The sequence below is a fragment of the Lycium ferocissimum genome, chromosome 11 (genome assembly GCF_029784015.1).
Source record: "Lycium ferocissimum isolate CSIRO_LF1 chromosome 11, AGI_CSIRO_Lferr_CH_V1, whole genome shotgun sequence".
NCBI lineage: Eukaryota > Viridiplantae > Streptophyta > Magnoliopsida > Solanales > Solanaceae > Lycium > Lycium ferocissimum.
The window spans coordinates 1,588,874-1,609,943 of NC_081352.1; the positions used below are offsets into that span (position 1 = coordinate 1,588,874).

At 36.2% G+C, this 21,070-nt stretch overlaps 1 protein-coding gene across 1 annotated transcript; it reads left to right on the plus strand.

Annotated features, from left to right (window-relative positions):
• The first annotated feature begins 714 nt into the window (after nucleotides 1-714).
• LOC132037154 (uncharacterized) lies at nucleotides 715-12,200 on the plus strand. Its single transcript, XM_059427621.1, has 4 exons — nucleotides 715-817; nucleotides 930-1,048; nucleotides 11,210-11,270; nucleotides 11,875-12,200. Exons 1-4 carry the CDS (start codon nucleotides 715-717, stop codon nucleotides 12,198-12,200), a joined length of 609 nt encoding a protein of 202 aa, XP_059283604.1.
• Nucleotides 12,201-21,070: the final 8,870 nt, after the last annotated feature.

Genomic DNA, 21,070 nt, shown 5'->3' on the forward strand with positions numbered 1-21,070 from the left:
GCAGGAGCGTGTGCATACTGGTGCAGATTGGCCATTGCATTTGCATTGCATACCATTCTTATTTGATTGCCTTCTCATTACTTGACTTGTACAGGTTCTTGGAAAGAACCGAGTTTGGTGGCTTACTTGACTTATCGATCTTCTAATCTTAATTGCTTAAGTGATTATAAATTGTATAATTTGTTACTAACGAAGTGTGGAGGTGAGTTGGAACGACCAACCCTCGTCATCACTTCATTTTAGGATCGTTCAACGATGCTTTTGAGTGCACGTGTTCCCCTGTACTAACTCTACACTTGCTGAACCTTTTTGTGTGCAAGTTCTATTCCTTGTTCGAGTAGTGGGCGAGTTTCTGCTGACCATTGAGGCATTTCTTTGGAGTTTCAGGGTGAGCTACTGGCTGTTCTGTGGCACTGGACTCCATTTTTATCTTACTTTTCGGACTGTATTTGTAGTATTCAGACTTGTACCCCATATTTACTAGCTCTTGTACTTATGACTTCCAAGTTTGGTGGAGATGTATGACTTAAATTCTCCGTATTTTATGAGTTTGAGACCTTACTATTGAATTATGGGTTATTCCTACTTTACTTCCGCTTTTATGATTATCGAAAGACTTTAGCTTTTACTTGGGTTCACCTACGGGTTAGGGTAGGTGCCCTCACAACCACTTTGGAATTTTGGATCGTGACATCTGCGGCAGCTGGCAGAGCAATGGGAAGCAGCAGCGGTCGACGGGTGGATGAGCACATTAGCGGCTTGGTTTGTGTGAAAGAGAAGATAAAAATTTCTAAAATTGTGGAATTTGTTGGAAGCTGTATATGTTCTGTAAAAAACTATTCATGTATCTTAAAATGGTATAGTATTATGGTAATAATGGTCTTATTTCAGCATATCTAGGAAATTATCCTATGGAATGAATGTACCAGGTGGAGATACAATTACAGAAATGACCCACTTTGTTGATATTGGCAAGCTCCAATCCAATTTGGCAAAAAATTGTCAACCTCCAATGCAATTTGGCAAAAAAGTGGCATTCTATAGCCAAGTACAAGAAGCTCCCATCCTAATTCCTTTTCTAACAATGAAGTATGAATCCCTCACCTTCCTATATATACATGTCATTTTCGCAAGTTCACCAGTAAATCCTATCCCATTTTAGTAATACATGGCAGTAGAGAGACATGTGATAACAGTTGATAGAAAGGGGTCGTCACTGTCGTCATCGTCTATACACCATTAAAGACTATTGATGTTTGGTTTGAATTTTTCAATTTGTGTAATTATGATTTGTTCTCGCTTGGATCATATTGAATTTTGGTGAAAATATCTTAAGGAGCTTGAATATCAACTTTGAACGTGTTTGGGGACGATTTGAAGCGGATTTGAGCTGATTTTCAAATTGAAAACTCAAGGTTGAAGATGACTCAATTGTATCACCTCAAGTATATCTGTGTATATTCCTCTGCTGATTTGTGTATATACATTTGTATATCCTTATATGCCATGTTTATCATGTATATGCATGAAAATTGTCTCTGACATACGCGACATATAATGTGATACACCTGTCACAGTAGCGTTTTCCAAGTCTGAATTTTAACGCCAAGCTAGTCCAAATCACCTTTAATCCTTCTAAAATTTTGTATATAGCCACGTCCAACTGTTTCCGATAGATTACAACCACACCCACTCAAAAACATGAAGTAATCTCAAATGAGAAGATAGAATCAATCTTTGAAAAAAATGTGTCGGAAATGGGGTTTTCCAGCGACCTTCCATTTTTTTTTATAACTTTGGAAGATTTCCTTGAGAATTTAATGGGTTATTGGGTGAAATTTAGGTGAGAATATGCACTTCCTTGGTTTTTTCCGTTTGTTTTGGAAGAGTTGGCTAATGAATACAATTGTTTGGGCTATTATTGCCATGCCTAATCCTTGGCTGATTTGGTGGCAATAGCTACTATGGTTAGTTCTTATGTATCAATGCCCCAATGAAGAATGCATGTATTTAACATTTTCACCCTCTTCTCAAACATTACAGAGTCCACATTGATTACTCAAACATTGAGGGATAGTTGTTTGAAGTTTCCTCGTTATTATCTTCCATCCATATTATCTGTTTTTAAGATTTTTATACACACTTAAAGAAATGAATGTGCTAGCCCTAATTATAATTTTTTTGTATCATTAAACGTCTTACTTAATCAATACGGATATACTTGAAAAATAATAATAAATGTCTTATTGATTTTTAAAAACGTCAAATATTTCAAAATAAATTTAAGAACTAATATTTGGATTCAGAGGTAGTCATTTTAATTTCTCTCTCTTCTTTTGCTAATGTTAAGCCAGATCTTTCCTTGGTACTTCACCTACTGGCTAATCTCAAACCTCTCTCTTGACCTAATCATGTGTACCACTAGAACAAGTTTGCTCTCTGACTCGAAAAGCCGAATGATGGTTAGGAAGTCACACAATCGTCTCCTAGGCCTATATTAGGGTGAAAGATACAGGGTTTTGGCTAAACAAGAAAAAAGTAGTAAGAGCCTGTTTGGATGGGCTTATGCCTATAAGCTGTTTGCAGCTTATAAGCTAAAAAAAATAAGTTAGGGTAGTCTAACTTATTTTTTTTTGAAAATATGTTCGCTTTTAGATAAGCTAAGTCAAATGGGCCCAATTATTTTTTTGAGCTTATTTTAAGCACAAAATGACTTTAAGCTGGCCAGCCAAACACTCAAAAAAGCTGAAAACAGCTTATAAGCAACTTATAAGCTAATCCAAAGGGACTCTAAGTTGTATCCTTGTTAGTTGCTTACGTGCACATTTATTCCATTATTTGAAACGTCATAACCCTACTTTAAGTCTTCTTGCTTCGTGCTCTGTTTTTTTAGATGCAATTAATCAAAAAGGACATGTAAGTGACACACAATTAATGTGCATTAAGAATCAAAGTTGAAAAAGTCTTGCAATTGTACCAAGTCAAAGACAGCACATTCCAAGACTAAGCATACCTTATCATCCTAAGTTTAGGCTCCCATTTCAACGACTTAAAAAAGAGGCTCAAATATCTCTAGTAGCACTCACAATTCCTTTTTGGGGAAACAACATCACATCCCTAACACCTTGTTCTTCCCATATTAATTGTCAGGGTTTCTAAAAAAACTTGTTCCAAAGTACTCCCTCCATTCCATAATAAGTGATTTTTTAGGTTTTTCATTTTATTTCAAAATAAATGATGTTTTAGGATTTCAAGAAGAAATTGATCTTATTCTTCCAACATTACCCTTATTTACATAATCAACAATCATTAAGCTTTTTTTTTTTTTAGGTATTTAATTAGGAGTAAATTAGTAAAAACACTTCTAATTTTCTAGGAGTGAGTACTTTCCTAAGGGGTGTGCATAAGCTAAAAAAATCATTTATTATGGAACGGACGGAGTACTTGTCATTTTACAAAACCAAGACGAAATTAATTAATTTTATGTCATTTTACCCTTAATATTAATTGTTCTTGAAAATAATCAATATTGATTAGAAGTGCAACTTATTGGAGAGAGATAAGGATAAGATATTTAAATACACATTTTATTTATAATTGCTTAAGAGACGTACAAAAGGGAAATGTGACAACAACTATGGGACGGAGGAAGTAGCAATCACAATTAATGAGATGGGTAACAAAAACCAGTGCAGAGGTCGACAATCTCAAATATATATTGCAATTCTCTCTATTACTTCACTTTGTTATGATGCATTTTGTTTATGTGAAAAAAATATTAAGCAAATCACTAACTTTGTCCTATGTCGACCTCCCCAGCATCATCGATAGGTGAGACACCTTAGTAATTGAAGGTATTAAAAGAAAAATCATATGCAGTGAAGAAGCTGTCTCAAAATTAAGGATTTACAATCTCTAATAATCCATGCAAACCTAGAGAAAAATAAAGCACAATCCAAGAAAAAGATTTGTATGTATTATCAAGCAGTTGGAATTAGGGTTTAGTCATGTTGGTACATTATTCATTATGAGTCTTTTAACCTCGTAGAAATCTGTATACCAATAATAGAAAATGTAGAAATTAAACAATCTGGTAAAAGTGAATTTAAATTTTCAGGACACTGAATTGAGGCCAGCCTAATTGAGTGACATAAATATAGCTTAACTGTATAATTTTTAGATTCCAAATGTGGTAGAAACATTTCAGTTCTTTTTTGTGAAAAAATTTGTGCATAAATCTGTTGCATAGTCAACCATATTAAAACTTTTTAATTGTATTTCATTTGAAATTTTGGTTTAAACTAATGCAAAAGCATAGGAAGCACAGATTATTAGTTTTAAAGTGAAAACATGTTTTGCAAAACATAAATAAATATCCCTTTAAGTACAATGTTCATTCGGTCTCACTATCCACAAATTAAAAAAAAAAAAATTGTAACAAGTTGCGATTTACTCAGTTAGGAAGTCAAAGTCAACCAAATCCATGTTCAAATAACATCATTAGAAATTATTCTTCTCTTTTTTGTTTCTTTGGTTCCCACTTGCACATTATTGCAAGCATAAATGACACAAATCCCAAAAAAAAAAAAAAAATGGAAACATTTCTACTATATAGAAACATGAGTGGATCGTCATCCACCCCAGGGACCCACTCACGTTTCTATATAGTAGAGTAGAATTTAAAAAAAAAATATTAAGGGACCACTCTTCTATAATTAAAAAAAAATTAAGGGTCTACCCTTCTATAATAGTAGAAATAAAAAAATAAAATTAAATTAAGGTGGAGCCCACGTGAAGAATTAGAAGACGATTGCAAAAAAAAAAAATAGGACATTTAAATAATGATGATAAGTTTAGAAAATAGTAAAGGTACGCTTAGAGAAAATTCAAAGAAGAAAAATTCAAAGAAAAAAATAACGATTTAAATTGAACACAAAAACCACTAAAGAAGTCATAAAACCAAAACATTTAAAACTTATGTTTAGAGAAAGCCTCAACTCCTATTTAAAAGGGGAGTTAAGTGGGAAGAGGAGGAGTTACGTGGGAAGAGGTTACTCTCCCACAACTAAGAGGAAAAACTGTACGGTTATTTTTCTCCAAATAACTTTCTTTACTTTTTATCTCTTCCAATGAGTCGGGTCAGTCCACATGAGCGACCCCTCAATCCAAAAATCCAACACTAAACCACCTTTTATTTAAAAATGGAGGGAGTACTATTGAACATCAAATTTAAAGCAAGCGTATTAACAGAAACAAGCTTTAATTTCAACAAGTTAGTATCATTTCTCTTTTACCTCTTTAAAACATGAGTGGATCGTCGTCCACCCCAGGGACCCACTCATGTTTCTATATAGTAGAGTAGAATTTAAAAAAAAAAAAAAAAATTAAGGGACCACTCTTCTATAATTAAAAAAAAAAAAATAAGGGCCTACCCTTCTATAATAGTAGAAATAAAAAATAAAAAAATTCAAGGTGGAGCCCACATGAAGAATTAGAAGATAATTGAAAAAAAAAAAAATTAAAGTGCGGTCCATGTGAAGAAGTACGAGATAATTGCAACAAAAAAAAAAATAGGACATTTAAATAATGATGATAAGTTTAGAAAATAGTAAAAAAAAAAAAAAAAAACCACTCTTCTATAATTAAAAAAAAAAAAAAAAATTAAGGGCCTACCCTTCTATAATAGTAGAAATAAAAAATAAAAAAAAATTTAAGGTGGAGCCCACGTGAAGAATTAGAAGACAATTGCAAAAAAAAAAATTAAAGTGGGGTCCATGTGAAGAAGTACGAGATAATTGCAACAATAACAAAAAATAAAACATTTAAATAATGATGATAAGTTTAGAAAATAGTAAAGGTACGCTTAGAGAAAATTCAAAGAAGAGAAATTCAAGGAAAAAAATAACGATTTAAATTGAACACAAAAATCACTAAAGAAGTCATAAAACCAAAACATTTAAAACTTATGTTTAGACACATACATCTCACGCAAATAATGAGGAATAACATCAAGAAGATGAAATATAAACGATCTTGGATAATAGTAAATTATAAAATAAAATAAAAATTAAGGTGGGGCCCACTCTTCTATAATAGTAGAAAATAAAAAGAAAAATTAAGGTGAGGCCCACCCTTCTATGATAGTAGAATTTAAAAAAAAAAAAAAAATTAAGGTGGGGTCTACGTGAAGAATTAGGAGGCACGGCAATTGCAAAAAAAGGGTGGGCCCACGTGAAGATGTAGGAGACAATTGTAAACAAAAAAATAATAATAATAATAATGTGGGATTCACGTGAAGAAGTAGGAGAAAATTGCAACAAAAAAAGGACATTTAAATAATGATAATAAGTTCAGAAAATGGTAAAGTTCGTCGTCCACCCCAGGGACCCACTCATGTTTCTATATAGTAGAGTATTTAAAAAAAAAATTAAGGGCCCACTCTTCTATAATTAAAAAAAAAATTAAGGGCCCACCCTTCTATAATAGTAGAAATAAAAAATAAAAAAATTTAAGGTGGAGCCCACGTAAAGAATTAGGAGACAATTACAAAAAAAAAAAAAAAAAGGTGAGGTCCACGTGAAGAAGTATGAAATAATTGCAACAAAAAAAAATAAATAGGACATTTAAATAATGATGATAAGTTCATAAAATAAGGTGGGAAAGAAAGTGGACCCCACCGTCTCCAAACTCATGTAAAAAAATAAAAAATAAAAAAGGACCCCATATTACAAAAATCAAGCAATATAAAAAAAAATTGTGGATCCCAAAAAAAAAAATTAGGTGGGCCCCATACTATAAACACCAAGCAATATTAAAAAAATAAAATAAAATAAGGTGAGAAAGAAAGTGGACCCCACCGTCTCCAAACTCATGTAAAAAAAAAAATGGACCCCATAGTACAAAAATCAAGCAATATAAAAAAAAAGTGTGGATCCCATATTAAAAAAATAAGCAATGTCAAAAAAAAAACGTACACCCCATATTAAAAAATCAAACAATAAAAACATAAGGTGGCCCCATACTAAAAACACCAAGCAATATTTTTAAAAAAAATAAGGTGGGAAAAAAGTGGACCCCACCGTCTCCAAACTCATGTAAAAAAAAAAAAAAAAAAAGTGGATCCCATATTAAAAAGTGGACCCCATATTAAAAAAAAAAAAAGCAACGTCAAAAAAAAAAAAACGTGCACCCCATATTAAAAAATCAAATAATATTCATCTAATTCCCAAAGTATCCCCATTAAGTCAATAATGGTGGATTCATTGTCACATGCGTATTAACCCACTAGTGAGAGCAAATGAAATTATTGTACAACAAAAAACATGAATCCCATATTGTTGCTTTTCTTTAAAAGGTTAAGTAGTCAGACCATACAATTTCCTTTCTTTTCTTAGCCTGAGATCTAATCTAGATATTTAACTGTTGTATTTGCTATTCCGCAATGTCATTTATTTGTTATGTTTACTAAAATAAATATACTTTAAATATTTATATTTTAAAATAAGATAGAATCTAATTACTTTTTCATTTTTTCCTTACTCTAATAAATGTGAAAAGAGATTAATTTGGTAAAAGAAAAAATAATATTAAATGGAGATCAAATAATTAATAAGGTAAATTAGTCAAATTATAATTCTAATTGACGTTTCCTTAAAAAACCGTGCAAAAGACAATATGACAAGTAAAATGAGCTAAACCAAGAATATTTATCAAAAATTAAAAAATAGTAGTTCTTCGTTTAAATAGAAAATCAAATTTCTACTTTGTTTCGTTTTAAACATGTAAAATTAATTTAATAATTTTAATTAGAATTATCCAAATCAAAAGTTGATAAAAATAATAAGTATTGTTTAGGTCCAATCTACATACATTAACGACAGAATATTTTACACCTTTAAATTAATCGAATTAAAATTTAAAGTATCAACTGATGCTTAAATATTGCTATTATTTTATCTCAAGGAGAGAAAAATAGTTTCCTTTTAAACAAGTCTTCTCTTTTAAAAAGTATTAATAAATTTTTGCCAACTTTGTATTCGAAGCAAACACTATTATAATAAAGTTTTGAATACGGACCACAAACTACAATGTTATATTAATCGTGTTTTGAACATAGTGTGTATATATATATATATATATAAATAGTGCAAACTTATGTATGTTTATTAGCAATATAAAATATATATATTATCACTACCCAAACACAACTATATACGCATACATACACTATAATCCAAAGTGTTGGGCCCGTGCGCAGCACGGGCATACGGCGTCTAGTATAGTCATAAACTCGGGAAGATGATTTCCTCAAGGTTAGACGCTTATATTATTGTTGTCAAGAGTTTAACAACTGCGTGCTTACGATGCAAATTTCACTACACCATCACATTAAAATAACCTGCAGCAATATGTAAGTGAAAGTCTAAATTGGTAATTTAGGAAAACTAATCAATAATTTATTATAACCAGTATATATATATATATATATATATATATATATATATATATATATATATATAGGTATAACAAAAAAAATTATATTGTTATTGTTGTAGAAATCTAAATTTTATGGAATATAATTGGATTAATGATGTTCGGCCAAAAGCATGCATATCTGTATGCTAATTCCCTTACATTTTATCGTTTCATTTATATACGGTCATAGCACCCATAGTGACTTTTTGAGCTACATTGATTTAACTTTGTGTAGGAACCCGCGAAACAAGAAAAGAATGAAAAATGCCTAGAAATGATTCAAATTAAAGCTGAAGAAAATGTGGAAAAAGACCCTGCTGCCTAGCGCCATGGTGTCCGTACCGCTAGCAACCGAGGGTCCAGAAACCCCATCGCCTTGTGTAGCGCGTTGCGGTGGGGAAAAAAATGCATAGCAGTGGTTATCGTCACGGACAGCGCGCAAAGCTATGCTGGGCTGCCGAGGTCAAGTGTTTTTGGGGCGCGGGTATTTTGAGTCCGCAACTTAAATGACCTAAAAAGTAAGTTTGTGTACATAAATAACGGCAAAAAAAAAAGTGACAAAAGTACCTTTTGCGCATTAATTTAGTGCACAATAGGACTTAACTGTAACATTCACCGCTAAGTCCTATTGCGCACTAAATTAGTGCGCAAAAGGTATTTAATAAAATGCCCCACCAGCTTCCTTTCCCGATCGGTCCCCCCACCAATTTTTTTTTTTTTTAAAAACTGCCATTAACAAGAAAAGGCCGAGGTCCCACCTTCCAAAAATGTCGTTTTCATGTTATTTTTTAAGCCGAAAGTCAATGTTCTTGGTTATTCAAGTCAAGGAACAAGTTTCGAAACTTGGATTTCGGAATAAAGTGGCGTAGAACTCGATTTCAAAAACTCAAAAACAACCTTTAATCTAGGTATTTTACAATAAATTTTCTATTACATTGTTAAATATATTATTATCCTAAGCATGATTAATGTTTAATAGTTGCGGATTTCGAAAAAAAAATATTCGCCCAAAAACAGCGCGTAATAGGGCTGTCCAAAGGCGTTTTTTCATTTTTTTTATTTTTTTATTTGTTAATTGTTTGATTAGCTAATTGTTAATTATTTGATAATGATATGTTAATCTTTAATTTTTTGTTAATTGTTTGATTATAGGAAAATATACTAATCTCCAAATAATATCTTTATTTGTTAATTTATTTATTTGTAAAATTGTTTAATCCTTGTTAATTATTAATGTGCTAATTAGTTATCTAATTTTATGTGTTAATCTAATTTTATTTGCTAATTAGTTATCTAATTTTATGTGCTAATTAGTTATCTAATTTTATGTGTTAATGGGCTAATTAGTGGTCTAATTAATTATCAATTGTTAATTAAAAATAGTTAAACCTTAATATCCTTAATATTATATTTGTTAGTTAATCCTTAGTTTAGGATTGAACATTCTTAGTTTAAGATTAAAAATATCATTAATATAATATTAGTTAGTTAATTGTAGTTAGTATAATAATTAATTAATAATTATTAATTCGCAAATTTAGATAGTTAATATAATTTCCCGTTAAAGGATTAATTAGTTAGTACAATTTTTCGATAAAGGATTGCATAATTAATATTACATGTTAATGATTAATACAGCTATGACACCTCCATGGATCCCAATCCTCTTCATCCGGGGCCCTTCGATGCATCAGTACTTTATCTACAGGGTATTCATAGGTCCAGCTATTATGGGATGAGGAGATAGATTCCAGTACGTTATTCCGTCCCCGTAGGGTGGAATATGTGTGGGATCTTGTGGGGGCTCGGCCCCCACATCGTCGCGTATTAGATATACTTTATCAGGGCGGTATCTACCATTGTGTCACTGTTGGTCGGGTACAGCATGATAGGGCTCTTGTAACGGCAATGATTGAGCGATGGCGACCGGCACACATTTCATCTTTGTACTGGTGAGGCCACTATCACGCTTGAGGATGTGGAGGTTATATATGTTCTACGGGTAGATGGACGCCCATTATATATTGAGGAGCCTCAACAGCTCAGATCATATCGGCAGGAGTTGACTAGGCTCACTAATTTCGTGCCGGAAGAGCGTGATTTCTGGGGACAGACTCGAGTGTCGTTGGTTTCCCTCTGTACTCACTTGCGCCTCATAGACATCCAAAGATCTTATTACAGAGGACACACCTCAGGTGGAGGTCGATCGTCGTGCCCGTCTATACTTACTCATCATATTCGGGGGCATCTTGTTCCCGAACACATCGGGTTTCCATGTGAGCTTACGGTATTTGCTATATCTGGAGGATCTGGGCGAGGTGGGATGTTATAATTGGGGAGCTGCTGCTCTGGATTACCTGTATCGATCACTATATCGAGCGTTTGTGGGCGAGCCTGCGGATGTCGGCGGATTTCATGCGCTCCTCCAGGTAATATATTTAAGTATGTGTAATTTTATTCTAAATATAGCTTTTTGAAACCATGACTAGTAAAACATTCATTTTAATAACTCTTTCTGATATGGGTGTAGTCTAGGATGAGGCTTTTTCAGCCCGTAGTTGAGCACCCTTAGCCTGACTTCATTGCATCCGAGATGTGGATACGCACCACAGACTTCTTCCGTTTAGGGATCAGCTAGATCGTATGACGGCGGACATGGTAGGTTATTATCATCTATATATGTTTTTTTTTACTATTTTTGTCTTGTATTGTTTACTAATTCATTTTTTTACAGTTTTTTATATGGAGGCCGTATGATCAGATTTTGGATCAGTTGCCGGCGTTTTGTAGGATTGGTGAGCACATGTGGAGGTCGCGGTGTCCGTTGATACACATGGATATCATTGAGGATCACGCGCCCCACCGCGTCTTACGACAGTTCGGGCATGTACAGAATATACCTGAGCCGGTTATTTGGGAGCACGACCACTATACGCGGGACGAGCGTGCGGTCGTCGATGCTGCATTCCGGGCCTTTATGCAGGAGCAGCTCCATCGTTGGGATCATAGGATGGGGTCGCTAGCGGTGGTCGGAAATACGACTCTGATCCTCGAGTACATGGAGTGGTACCGGCAGATCACACGCAGCTTGATTGGCAACCCCGGGACGCGTCACGCAGAGGACCGAGGATATGTAGCACTCTCAGGATAGTATGAGGTGTTGATAAGTTTACCTCACTTAAACTTAATTAACCATCTTATATATTATGTTACAAATTTATTTAATCATTAATATTTGCAAATAAATGCAGCTACGGACCGTACAGACGATGCGCTGGGAGAGCATGGGCCATATGCATTCCCCCGAGACAGCAGGATACGCAGCCCGGATGGTTCAGCTAGCCGATAGTGGTATGCAACAATCATAAGAGCTCGGATGTATCCATGAGCATGTTCCAGGGATACTCCCGTATAGAACCCCTCTAGCATGTGGTCGCGCTCGTGCTCGTGGAGGCGGTGGTGATAGAGGTGGTAGTAGAGGTGGCGGTGTCAGAGGTGGTGGGGCCAGAGGGGCTGGCGGCCGAGGGAATGGTGGCCAAGGTGGTGGGGCTAGAGGGGCTGGTGGCCGAGGGTGTAGGGACATAGAGGGTGGGGCTAGAGGGGCTGGTGGCCGAGGTGGTGAAGGTGGAGGCCTCCGTCCAGGAGATGAGCCTGACGAGTATGCTACCATTCCAGCTCCAGCCCAGCAGCATCCGTCTACTTCAGAGGGCCCGTCGACTTCGTAGCGCCCGTCGACTTCTTACCGACCGTCGACACCTCTATATACGCCGGCGGAGCTATTTTCAGAGCACCTAGAGTGGCCATCATTAGAGGCATACCATGCGCAGCCGCCAGCTCGTCATCCACAGGGTGAGCGGCCAGTTTGTGATCTACATGGTGGCCAGGAGCTAGAGTACGACAACACATTCCTAGACTTCGACAGTGTTATATCCCGTATTTTTATACGACGGATTATTCGTAAGCTAATCGACATAAGTCCAAGGACAAGATTATTTTTGGATATGAGACAAGGACTTTTAATCCCCGATTTTAATAAGTGCACGACTTGCTTATAAATTTTAATTGGCATAGAAATATTAATGGAGATTCGGGATTAATTTACCATGATTAAATTATTAAGTGGGGATTAGTGATTAATTATGATTAATTATCCTAATTAGACCACTAAGTGGGACCCACAAAAATGTGGCTGAATTTGATTGGTAATTGGTTGAGTGGGACACATGTCATGGTGGCTGGACATGTGTCACCACTATGGATGGCATATATAAATTCAAAGGATGACTAAGCTTATACATTTTCATCCACAAAATGAAATTTAAGAGAGAGGAGCTCAGCCATGGCAGCTCACGGCCATGGCTGACCTTGAGCAAGATGATGATTTCCATGGCAAATCAAGCCCTAAAGTGTTCTACATATTTATCTTCATGTTCCAATGGAAAGAGGAACCACAAACAGCCATGGCTGCTCTTGTAAGCTCACGGCCATGGCTGTTCTTGAAGAGGATTATGATCTTGATCAAAAAATATATTTTCCAAGGTATTCCAACCAATTGAAGGTCATAGAAACGTGGATTAATTGTTTGGGGGCAGCAAGAATGTTTGTAATTAAATTCACCAAATTTCGGCAAACTAAGGAGCCAAGTTGTTAAGGTAAGATTCAATCCTTTTCTACATGTTTCAGAATGAGTTTGGACGTGTTGTAAATGTGTAAATGTGAATTGGAGGTATGAAATTATGTATGTTGATGTTGGAATGTTATTGAAGCCGTAGGGGGCTGTTTTGTGTGGAAATAGTGGACTGATTTGAATTAATATTTTGGTTGTTGTTATCATGGATTATGTGATGAGAATGAAGGAATTAAATGGTTAAAGTTGAAGTTGTAATTGTTTTGTGGGCTGTTGTGGAAGTTAATATGATGTTAATGTAATTTTCTTGCATATAAGAGGGTGATGTTGTTAACGTATGGTTGCTGGTATAGTTCATGAACTTGGATGGAAAGAGTGTATTGAGTAATGTATAATGAACGTAGATGGTTCGTTTGGCATGTTTGTAGGTGTTCGTGAGATTATCGGGCATCTCTTTACGTTGTTAGTTAGGGGCTGTTTTGATATGTTGTTGTTGTTCTTATTGAGCTTGGAAGATTAATGATAATTAAGATTATACGTTGTGTTGTATGTTGGTTGGGCTGTTATAGGGTTGTTTGGATGAAAATATTATGACTATGGATCTTTAAGAATAACTTGAATATGTCGTAGTCGTATGTGGATCATTATTGAATGTTGTAAATATGGGCTGTTTGGAATGTTGTGCGGGCTGTTTGAAGTGTTCTCAAATCTTGTCTTGAATAGACCCGATAGAGTACTTGAACGTGTGAGTATTGAAGTTGGCTTAGTTGTTATGAAGTTGAATTGAATATAAGGGAAACGTCGTCTAATTTTCTAGAAAGGAGTTACTAACGTTAGAATACGTTTTGAATCTCCCCATAGCTTAACCATAGTTCTTGACGTCTTAATATAGGTTGAGACACTATTGGGAAGCGTATACGTGTTGTATTGCGAATAAGCGCTAAAGGTATGTAAAGCTATCCCTTCCTTCTTTTGGCATGTCTTAGACGTAAGTGATGTACGATATGAGCTTTGGGGTGATTCTATTCACAAGTTCTGAGATAACGTTCTGTTTTTGTAAGTTTCATATTATGAGTAGTTGTGGATTGATTATAGCTAACAGGTGTGTATACGAGTGTCCAGCTCGGGCACTAGTCACGGCCTACGGGGTTGGGTCGTGACAAAAGTGGTATCAGAGCAGTTCATCCTCGGTGTCTACGGTGATCGTGTCTAGTAGAGTCTTGTTTATCGGTGTGTTGTGCACCACATCTATAAACAGGAGGCTACAGGACATTTAGGATGTTACCTTTCTTTCATATCTAAGATCGTGCGATTGAGCCAAGCCATAGGAAATGAAATTCCTTATACTAACCCTTGATTTCAGCAGAAGAACGGCATCGACAGAAGAAAGCGACTGATGATATTGGAAGTTACCAAGTACGCAGGTAAGCAACGGTATGAAAGATGTATGTCGGGCAAGGTATTTGAAGTACAATTGAAATGCAAAGTTTAAGATTGAAAGGGAAAGTAAACAGGAAAGTGTAACAGGTGCAGTTTAAGTTGGACATACGAGGTAAGTTCATCATTTTTATACCGTTGTTGATATTGGGAGCCCTGTGTGGCTGTGATATGATATCATATATATATATATATGTTGGCCCTGTGAGGCATTGTTGGTATTTCTGCGCGCGTGTGTTTTGAGATAGTTAGAAATACAGAGGAAACTCTGCCAAAATCTTCCTAGAAATAAAAAGAGAATGAGATATAGGTTTGTAATATGTCTTGAAAGGTCGTGTCAATAGTAATGATAGGACTTGACTAAGTTATGAGTACGGTCGACCTTGAGAAATAAGTTAACTATTTAATTGATGGTAATAGTAATCGGAGGTCGATATCGATATGGTAAAAAGAATTTGGAAAGGGCTTGTGGTACTAAGAGATGATTTATAAAAGGCTGGCAAACCTTGATAGAGAGTTATATTAAGGTACCGACTGAATTGATAAGCAAGGATAAATTACGACGAGTTTATAGCTAAAGGAAGTAATAGTATGATTAAGACAGGAGTACAGAGGAAAAAAAAATTGCGACGGATATGAATGTATTGATAAGACAGCTTGTGAGATATTAAGGATAAGATTGACCAGAAGGGGTAAAAGGTTAAGAAGTGTTACACTATAGGATTGATTACGAATGGGATATAATGTGAATATAACGAGAATCGTTATGGAAATAAGTAGAGCCTAGTGAGGAAGTGGCCAAAGATATGACGCGATCCATGTGACTAGAATATAAAGGTAAGTGTGAAACGGAAAGCGAGCTATAGAACGAATAAGAAAGACTTATCAAGTTCTGTAGGGAAATTTTAGTATAAAGGTTATAGGATAACGGAAATGATAGCGAGTACAAGAAGAGAAAGAGTAATTGAAAGAAGGAAATAAGAAGAAAGCGAGATAACAGTGTAGTAATAAGTTATGACATGTGTAGCCGAGAACACGAGTACTATAAGTGACGGAACTGTGGAAAACCAAGTTACAGAAAGATGAGTAACGAGGTGGAATGAGTGCTAGAAGATGACTGGTATGATAAGAATAAACATAGATGAACAGAATACGTTTGAAAATGAGAAAAGGATTATGTAGAAGTGATGTTTTCCGAAGGATACAGAGGTAGCATAAGATTTCTCGTGCCCAGAATAAAAGATAGACATAGACGGGAGAAATGATAAGGGAATTCTAAAGGAAGCACCCAAGATAGACATAATTAATTGAGTATGAGTATGGAACGAAAGGGAAATATATAGTTATGAACTTGAAGGTATAGTACAACGACAAGGTTATAAAATAAGATTGTCATTTAGATGAACTTGATATGATTTTGAGTAAGTTAGAAGTCGGTCTGACGGTACACAACAAGGGAAAAAGGGCATAAGGCATAAAGGAGTACTGCGTGTACACGATTTCACCTCGGAAATAGTGGAATCCTTAAAGGACAAAGGCTGTAGGCTTGAGAAAGAAATGGGTATTGTAAATTTATCAAGGAAACAGATGATATAGATTAGGATGAAGATAATATTACAAGAGAACCTTGGACACTTATCGTCGGAATATAAGTGTTATCTAATTGAGATTGGAATGACTGCAAGTACCAATGAATTATCAATTGGAATGAGTGGAATGTAGCCTTGGATGAGTTGCTACATTGGTCACATTACTCGAGTATAGATTATCAAATGAGATTTTGAACTATATGTAGGAAGGCTTTCGTCGCTTCGTGATTTTGTTAAGGTTTCGTACGTAGATAATCAAGTTATAAATTTTAAAGAAAGACATGGATATGGTATAGTATGCCAAGTAAATTGGAAAAAAGATCAAATGAATTTGAGATTAGAATTGGAGACATGGAGCAGAATATAAACGGACAATGGAATAAGTACACCCTTAAGGGGGGAAGCGGGTGAGAAAAATGCAAGTGTAAGATGGAAACAATTGACACTGCAATGTATTTGATATGGATGCCTAAACTTCAAGCGAGATTCCTTTGCCGAAACAAGTTAGTAAGATCTGAAAGCCAGCAATAAATGGACAGAAGTCAGGATGGTATTTGAGGCAGTGTTGAGAAATTTTCGTAAAGATCTTGGATAATACGACATTAGAAAGTGGGTGCTTGTAGAAAAAGAAAGAGTACGACAGGAGAATGGTATCGAGTAACTTAAGAGATATTATAAAGGATAGCAATGCTATACTGGATTAGAGGCTAAGACGTTGGCAATAGAGTTGTTCGCTAATGATATTGCGACCTATAAGTAGTAAAGGAGAAGGAATAGAAAATCTTCTATAGTAAGAAGTGAGAAAATCAAAGGGTGAATAAAAGAAGGGAAAGGAGTATGACAAGGTAGGCTACGAGTGAATTTTAGTACGGAGGAGATATGAAAAGTAGAATGAACCAGGAGAAGGAAAGATTATGACTAAGATTGGATATATTTTATACAAGTTGTACAAGAATAGTTATACAACCTACGGATATTTGGGTATAAGTGATTACTTGATGAGAAAAGTTTGGATTCAGTAATAACAATACAGTTACGATATTCTGGGTACATTAAGGAAAGATGTAAAGATGGTTTAAGTTAAATTACTGAGATGGAATTAATACTGAGGGAAAATAGGACATGGCCATGGTTGAGTCGAAGGTTTATCCCGATGCCAATTGTAAGATAAGAGAGGAAAAGGCAAGGTAAAGCATAAAGACTAGTGAAACGACGCTAAGGTAATTCTCGGGCTAATTTGAGCACCTTCGCATATTCTTGTAAAGATTGCGACATAATGTGTGACAGAAAAACTAGGATCAAAATCTGAGTAAAGAGGCAATAGAAGAGTTTGGATTAAAGGTAAAGAAATGACACGAAATAATATGCCTAAAGTATTACAAGTTAGATTAAGGGAAATTGTGAAATGGTTTAAGCGAGACGATCAGAGCAAACTGATTGCTAGATGACAGTGAATTTAAATGTCAAATCAAAAATTCTTTCAGAATGATACCAGTTGATAATAGACAGATCACGGAGCACCTATGTAAAGTTATAATATGAGGGAACTCCAGCGCTACTCAGTAGCCAACCCTAAGGATTGAGATCAAGAGCTAAGAATTAAAGTGACAGTTAAAAGTCTTTTAGAGAAGTTGAGAAGTAATACATGAGGCTGAAGATTCCAGAATATGGACTTCATTATAGGCTTACCTCGCACTCCAAGTATGACTTCATATGGGTTATTGTGGATAGGCCGACAAAATCAGCTCACTTTCTCCGGTCGACTACTTGTTCAGCTAAGGACTATGCGAGGTTATATACCAAGGAGATAGTGAGACTTCATGAGGTTCCCACATCTATTATATCGGACAGAGGAGCTCAGTTTACAGCTAACTTCTGGAGATCATTCCAGGAAGGATTGGGGACACAAGTGAGTCTTAGCACAACATTTCACCCTCAGACTGACAGACAGGCCGAGCGTACTATTCAGACGCTAGGAGATATGTTGCGGGCCTGTGTTATTGACTTCAGAGGTAGCTGGGATGATCATTTGCCACTTATTGAGTTTGCCTACAATAATAGCTACCATTCTAGCATCCAGATGGCACCGTATGAAGCTTTGTATGGCAAGAAGTGCAGGTCACCTATTGGTTGGTTCGATGTTGGGGAGACTAAGTTAATCGGCTCGAATATGATTCAGCAAGCTGTTGATAAGGTCAAGCTTATTCAGGAAAGGTTATTAGCAGCCCAGAGTCAATAGAAGTCGTATGCAGATAATCGACATCGACACTTAGAGTTCCAGATTGGTGATTGGGTATTCCTGAAGGTGTCACCCATGAAGGGTGTGATGAGGTTCGGCAAGAGAGGGAAGCTTAGCCCGAGGTATTGTCACGACCCAACCCCGTAGGCCGTGACTAGTGCCCGAGCTGGGCACTCGTACCCACCCGATAACCAGAGTCAGCATACAAATAACTTATACATATACAGGATCGGACGTTGTCCCAAACTGTCGCATGCACGAATATATATATATCACAGAAGCCAGCAAGGCTATCATAAAGCACAACATCGCAAAACATATACAAACGCAAGCCGACAAGGCTGCCACGGCGAATGGGACCGCCCACAACATAAATCATACGAACACAATCGAACGATGACATGCACAACCCACATATATGTCTCTAGGACCTCTAAGAGTAACACGAATCATATGACGGGACGGGGCCCCGCCGTGCCCGAATAGACATATGCATATCCAACGGAAGAGTATGTACCAAAATATAGGCTCCGAATAAAGGAGTACCCCAGGTACTTCGAGTAGGTGTCCTAAGGTGGCGGATCACCAAAGTGGGCGTACGTACTGCGGGCATGAAACGCAACCCCCGAAGAAAGGGGGTCGGTACGGAATATGTGCGAGTACGCAAAGCATGAAATACGATGAATGATCATAATCGGAACAAAAAGTACGGAAAATAAGTACAATATGCGAATACCAAAATATTTACTTTTGAAACACAAATCATGCATGGGGCTCAGGGAACATGGTCGCCACCCCGTCATTTGGCGCCATAACACATCATATTCCAGAAGATTTCATATCTCCGTAACCCGGCATATCTCCATAACACATCATAACGCCATAACACATCATAACACCAAAATATATACGGAACCCGGCCCTCTAGCGAGGAGCTCGGTGAACCATAACACATCATACTCCGGAATATAACATAGTGCGCACGACGACATAACCGGCCCGGGACTCGACGGAAGATGTAACAACAATATGCACGAGCAGAGTCGTGAGTAACCATATGCAAGTAAATCATCGTTACAGACTCAATAGATAAGTAGACTAACCATACTCGGGGGTCGGGATGATAGCCATATTGAGTTCTTTCAAAAGTCGTTAGAACTATACAAAGGAAAGTCTCGGGGACCACGGACAAGTATCAAACCAATCCGAGCCCGCCTATGAAAGTTACGGTCATTATACGCTATAGAATCCTCTACGAACGTATCGAAGCGATCCGAGCCCGTCTATGAAAGTTACGGACCTTATTCAACATAGAATCCTTTCGGAACAAAAACTCTTTATGCAACATTTGAAATCCAATCATACAAAAGACATAAGGACCATAGTTCAACTACGTTAAGATTGCCGACATCAAGAAGCGAATAAGAATCGTAGACATGCTCGGATCTTAAGAATAGAGTTACCCCGAGGCTCGTATCATAGCCTACTTACAACTAAGACATGCCAAAAGAAAGAAAGGTTAGGCTTTGCATACCTCGTCCGCTTCCCAAGCTAATCCGAACTCAAGTCTCAGGCTCCCCAAGATCTACAACAACGTCATTATATACCAAACATTAGCTATAGATACTTAGGGATTCAATCCCAAACTAGCACTTAATCTACAGAAATTTGGGCAGCATTTCCCCTATAAATTCAACAACCCCGAGAATTCAACTCGGTCAAATCATCAACAACAATACCAACAATCATTCTAACAACATCAACAATTAGTTCAAAACGCATTCTAACGTTAGTAACTCTTTTCTACATACTTGACAACATTCCATTTATTTTCAATTCATCTACATACATTCAAATCAACATCAACGCTCACATGTTCAAGTACTCATCCGAGATCATTCAAACAAGATTCAAGAACACTTCAAACAATCCGCACAATATTCAAAACAACCCAACCAAATCTCCACTCCACCCGAAACCTCCCCAAACCCGAGAACAACAACAACAACACATTCCTCTCTCCCAAATTCATGAATTACACCAATAGTCCACACGTTAGCAACATTATTCTTATAAATGCAAGAAACTATATTAGAATCACGTTAGCTTCTAAAACAGCCCAACAACGATTACAACTTCAATTTGAATCATTAAACTTTCATTATCATCATAGAACCCATAACAACAACAACCAAAATACCACATAAAATTAGTTCATTCCTTGCCATACAAAGTGGGCCATATTCGGCCACCACCCCAACACACCAATTTCATGATTTTCATCCATTTCTACACACTACAACATGTACAAGCCATCCATAACATATGAAAAAGAAGATTAAACCTTACCTTTTTCACTCAACTTCACAACTTGGCTAGGGTTTGTAAATTGCAAGAATAAAGGTTTGCTTGCTCCAACAACTATCTCACGTTAAAGAGGACCTTCCAATTGGTTGAATTGCTAGAAGAAAATATTTTTTTATCAAGATTTTTGGACCTCAATTTTCGGTCACCATGGCCGAATGGCTCCTCTTGTTTTTCTCCAAGGTTCTCCAAATTTCTAAGTGTTGAAAGGATGATGAATATGTCTAATAAATCATCTAATATACACTTATATGACTCATCCATGTGTCCCATGCCATCCGTGGCTTGGATCAATTAAAATTAGCCAAGCCATGGTGGGAACCCACTACACTAATTCAC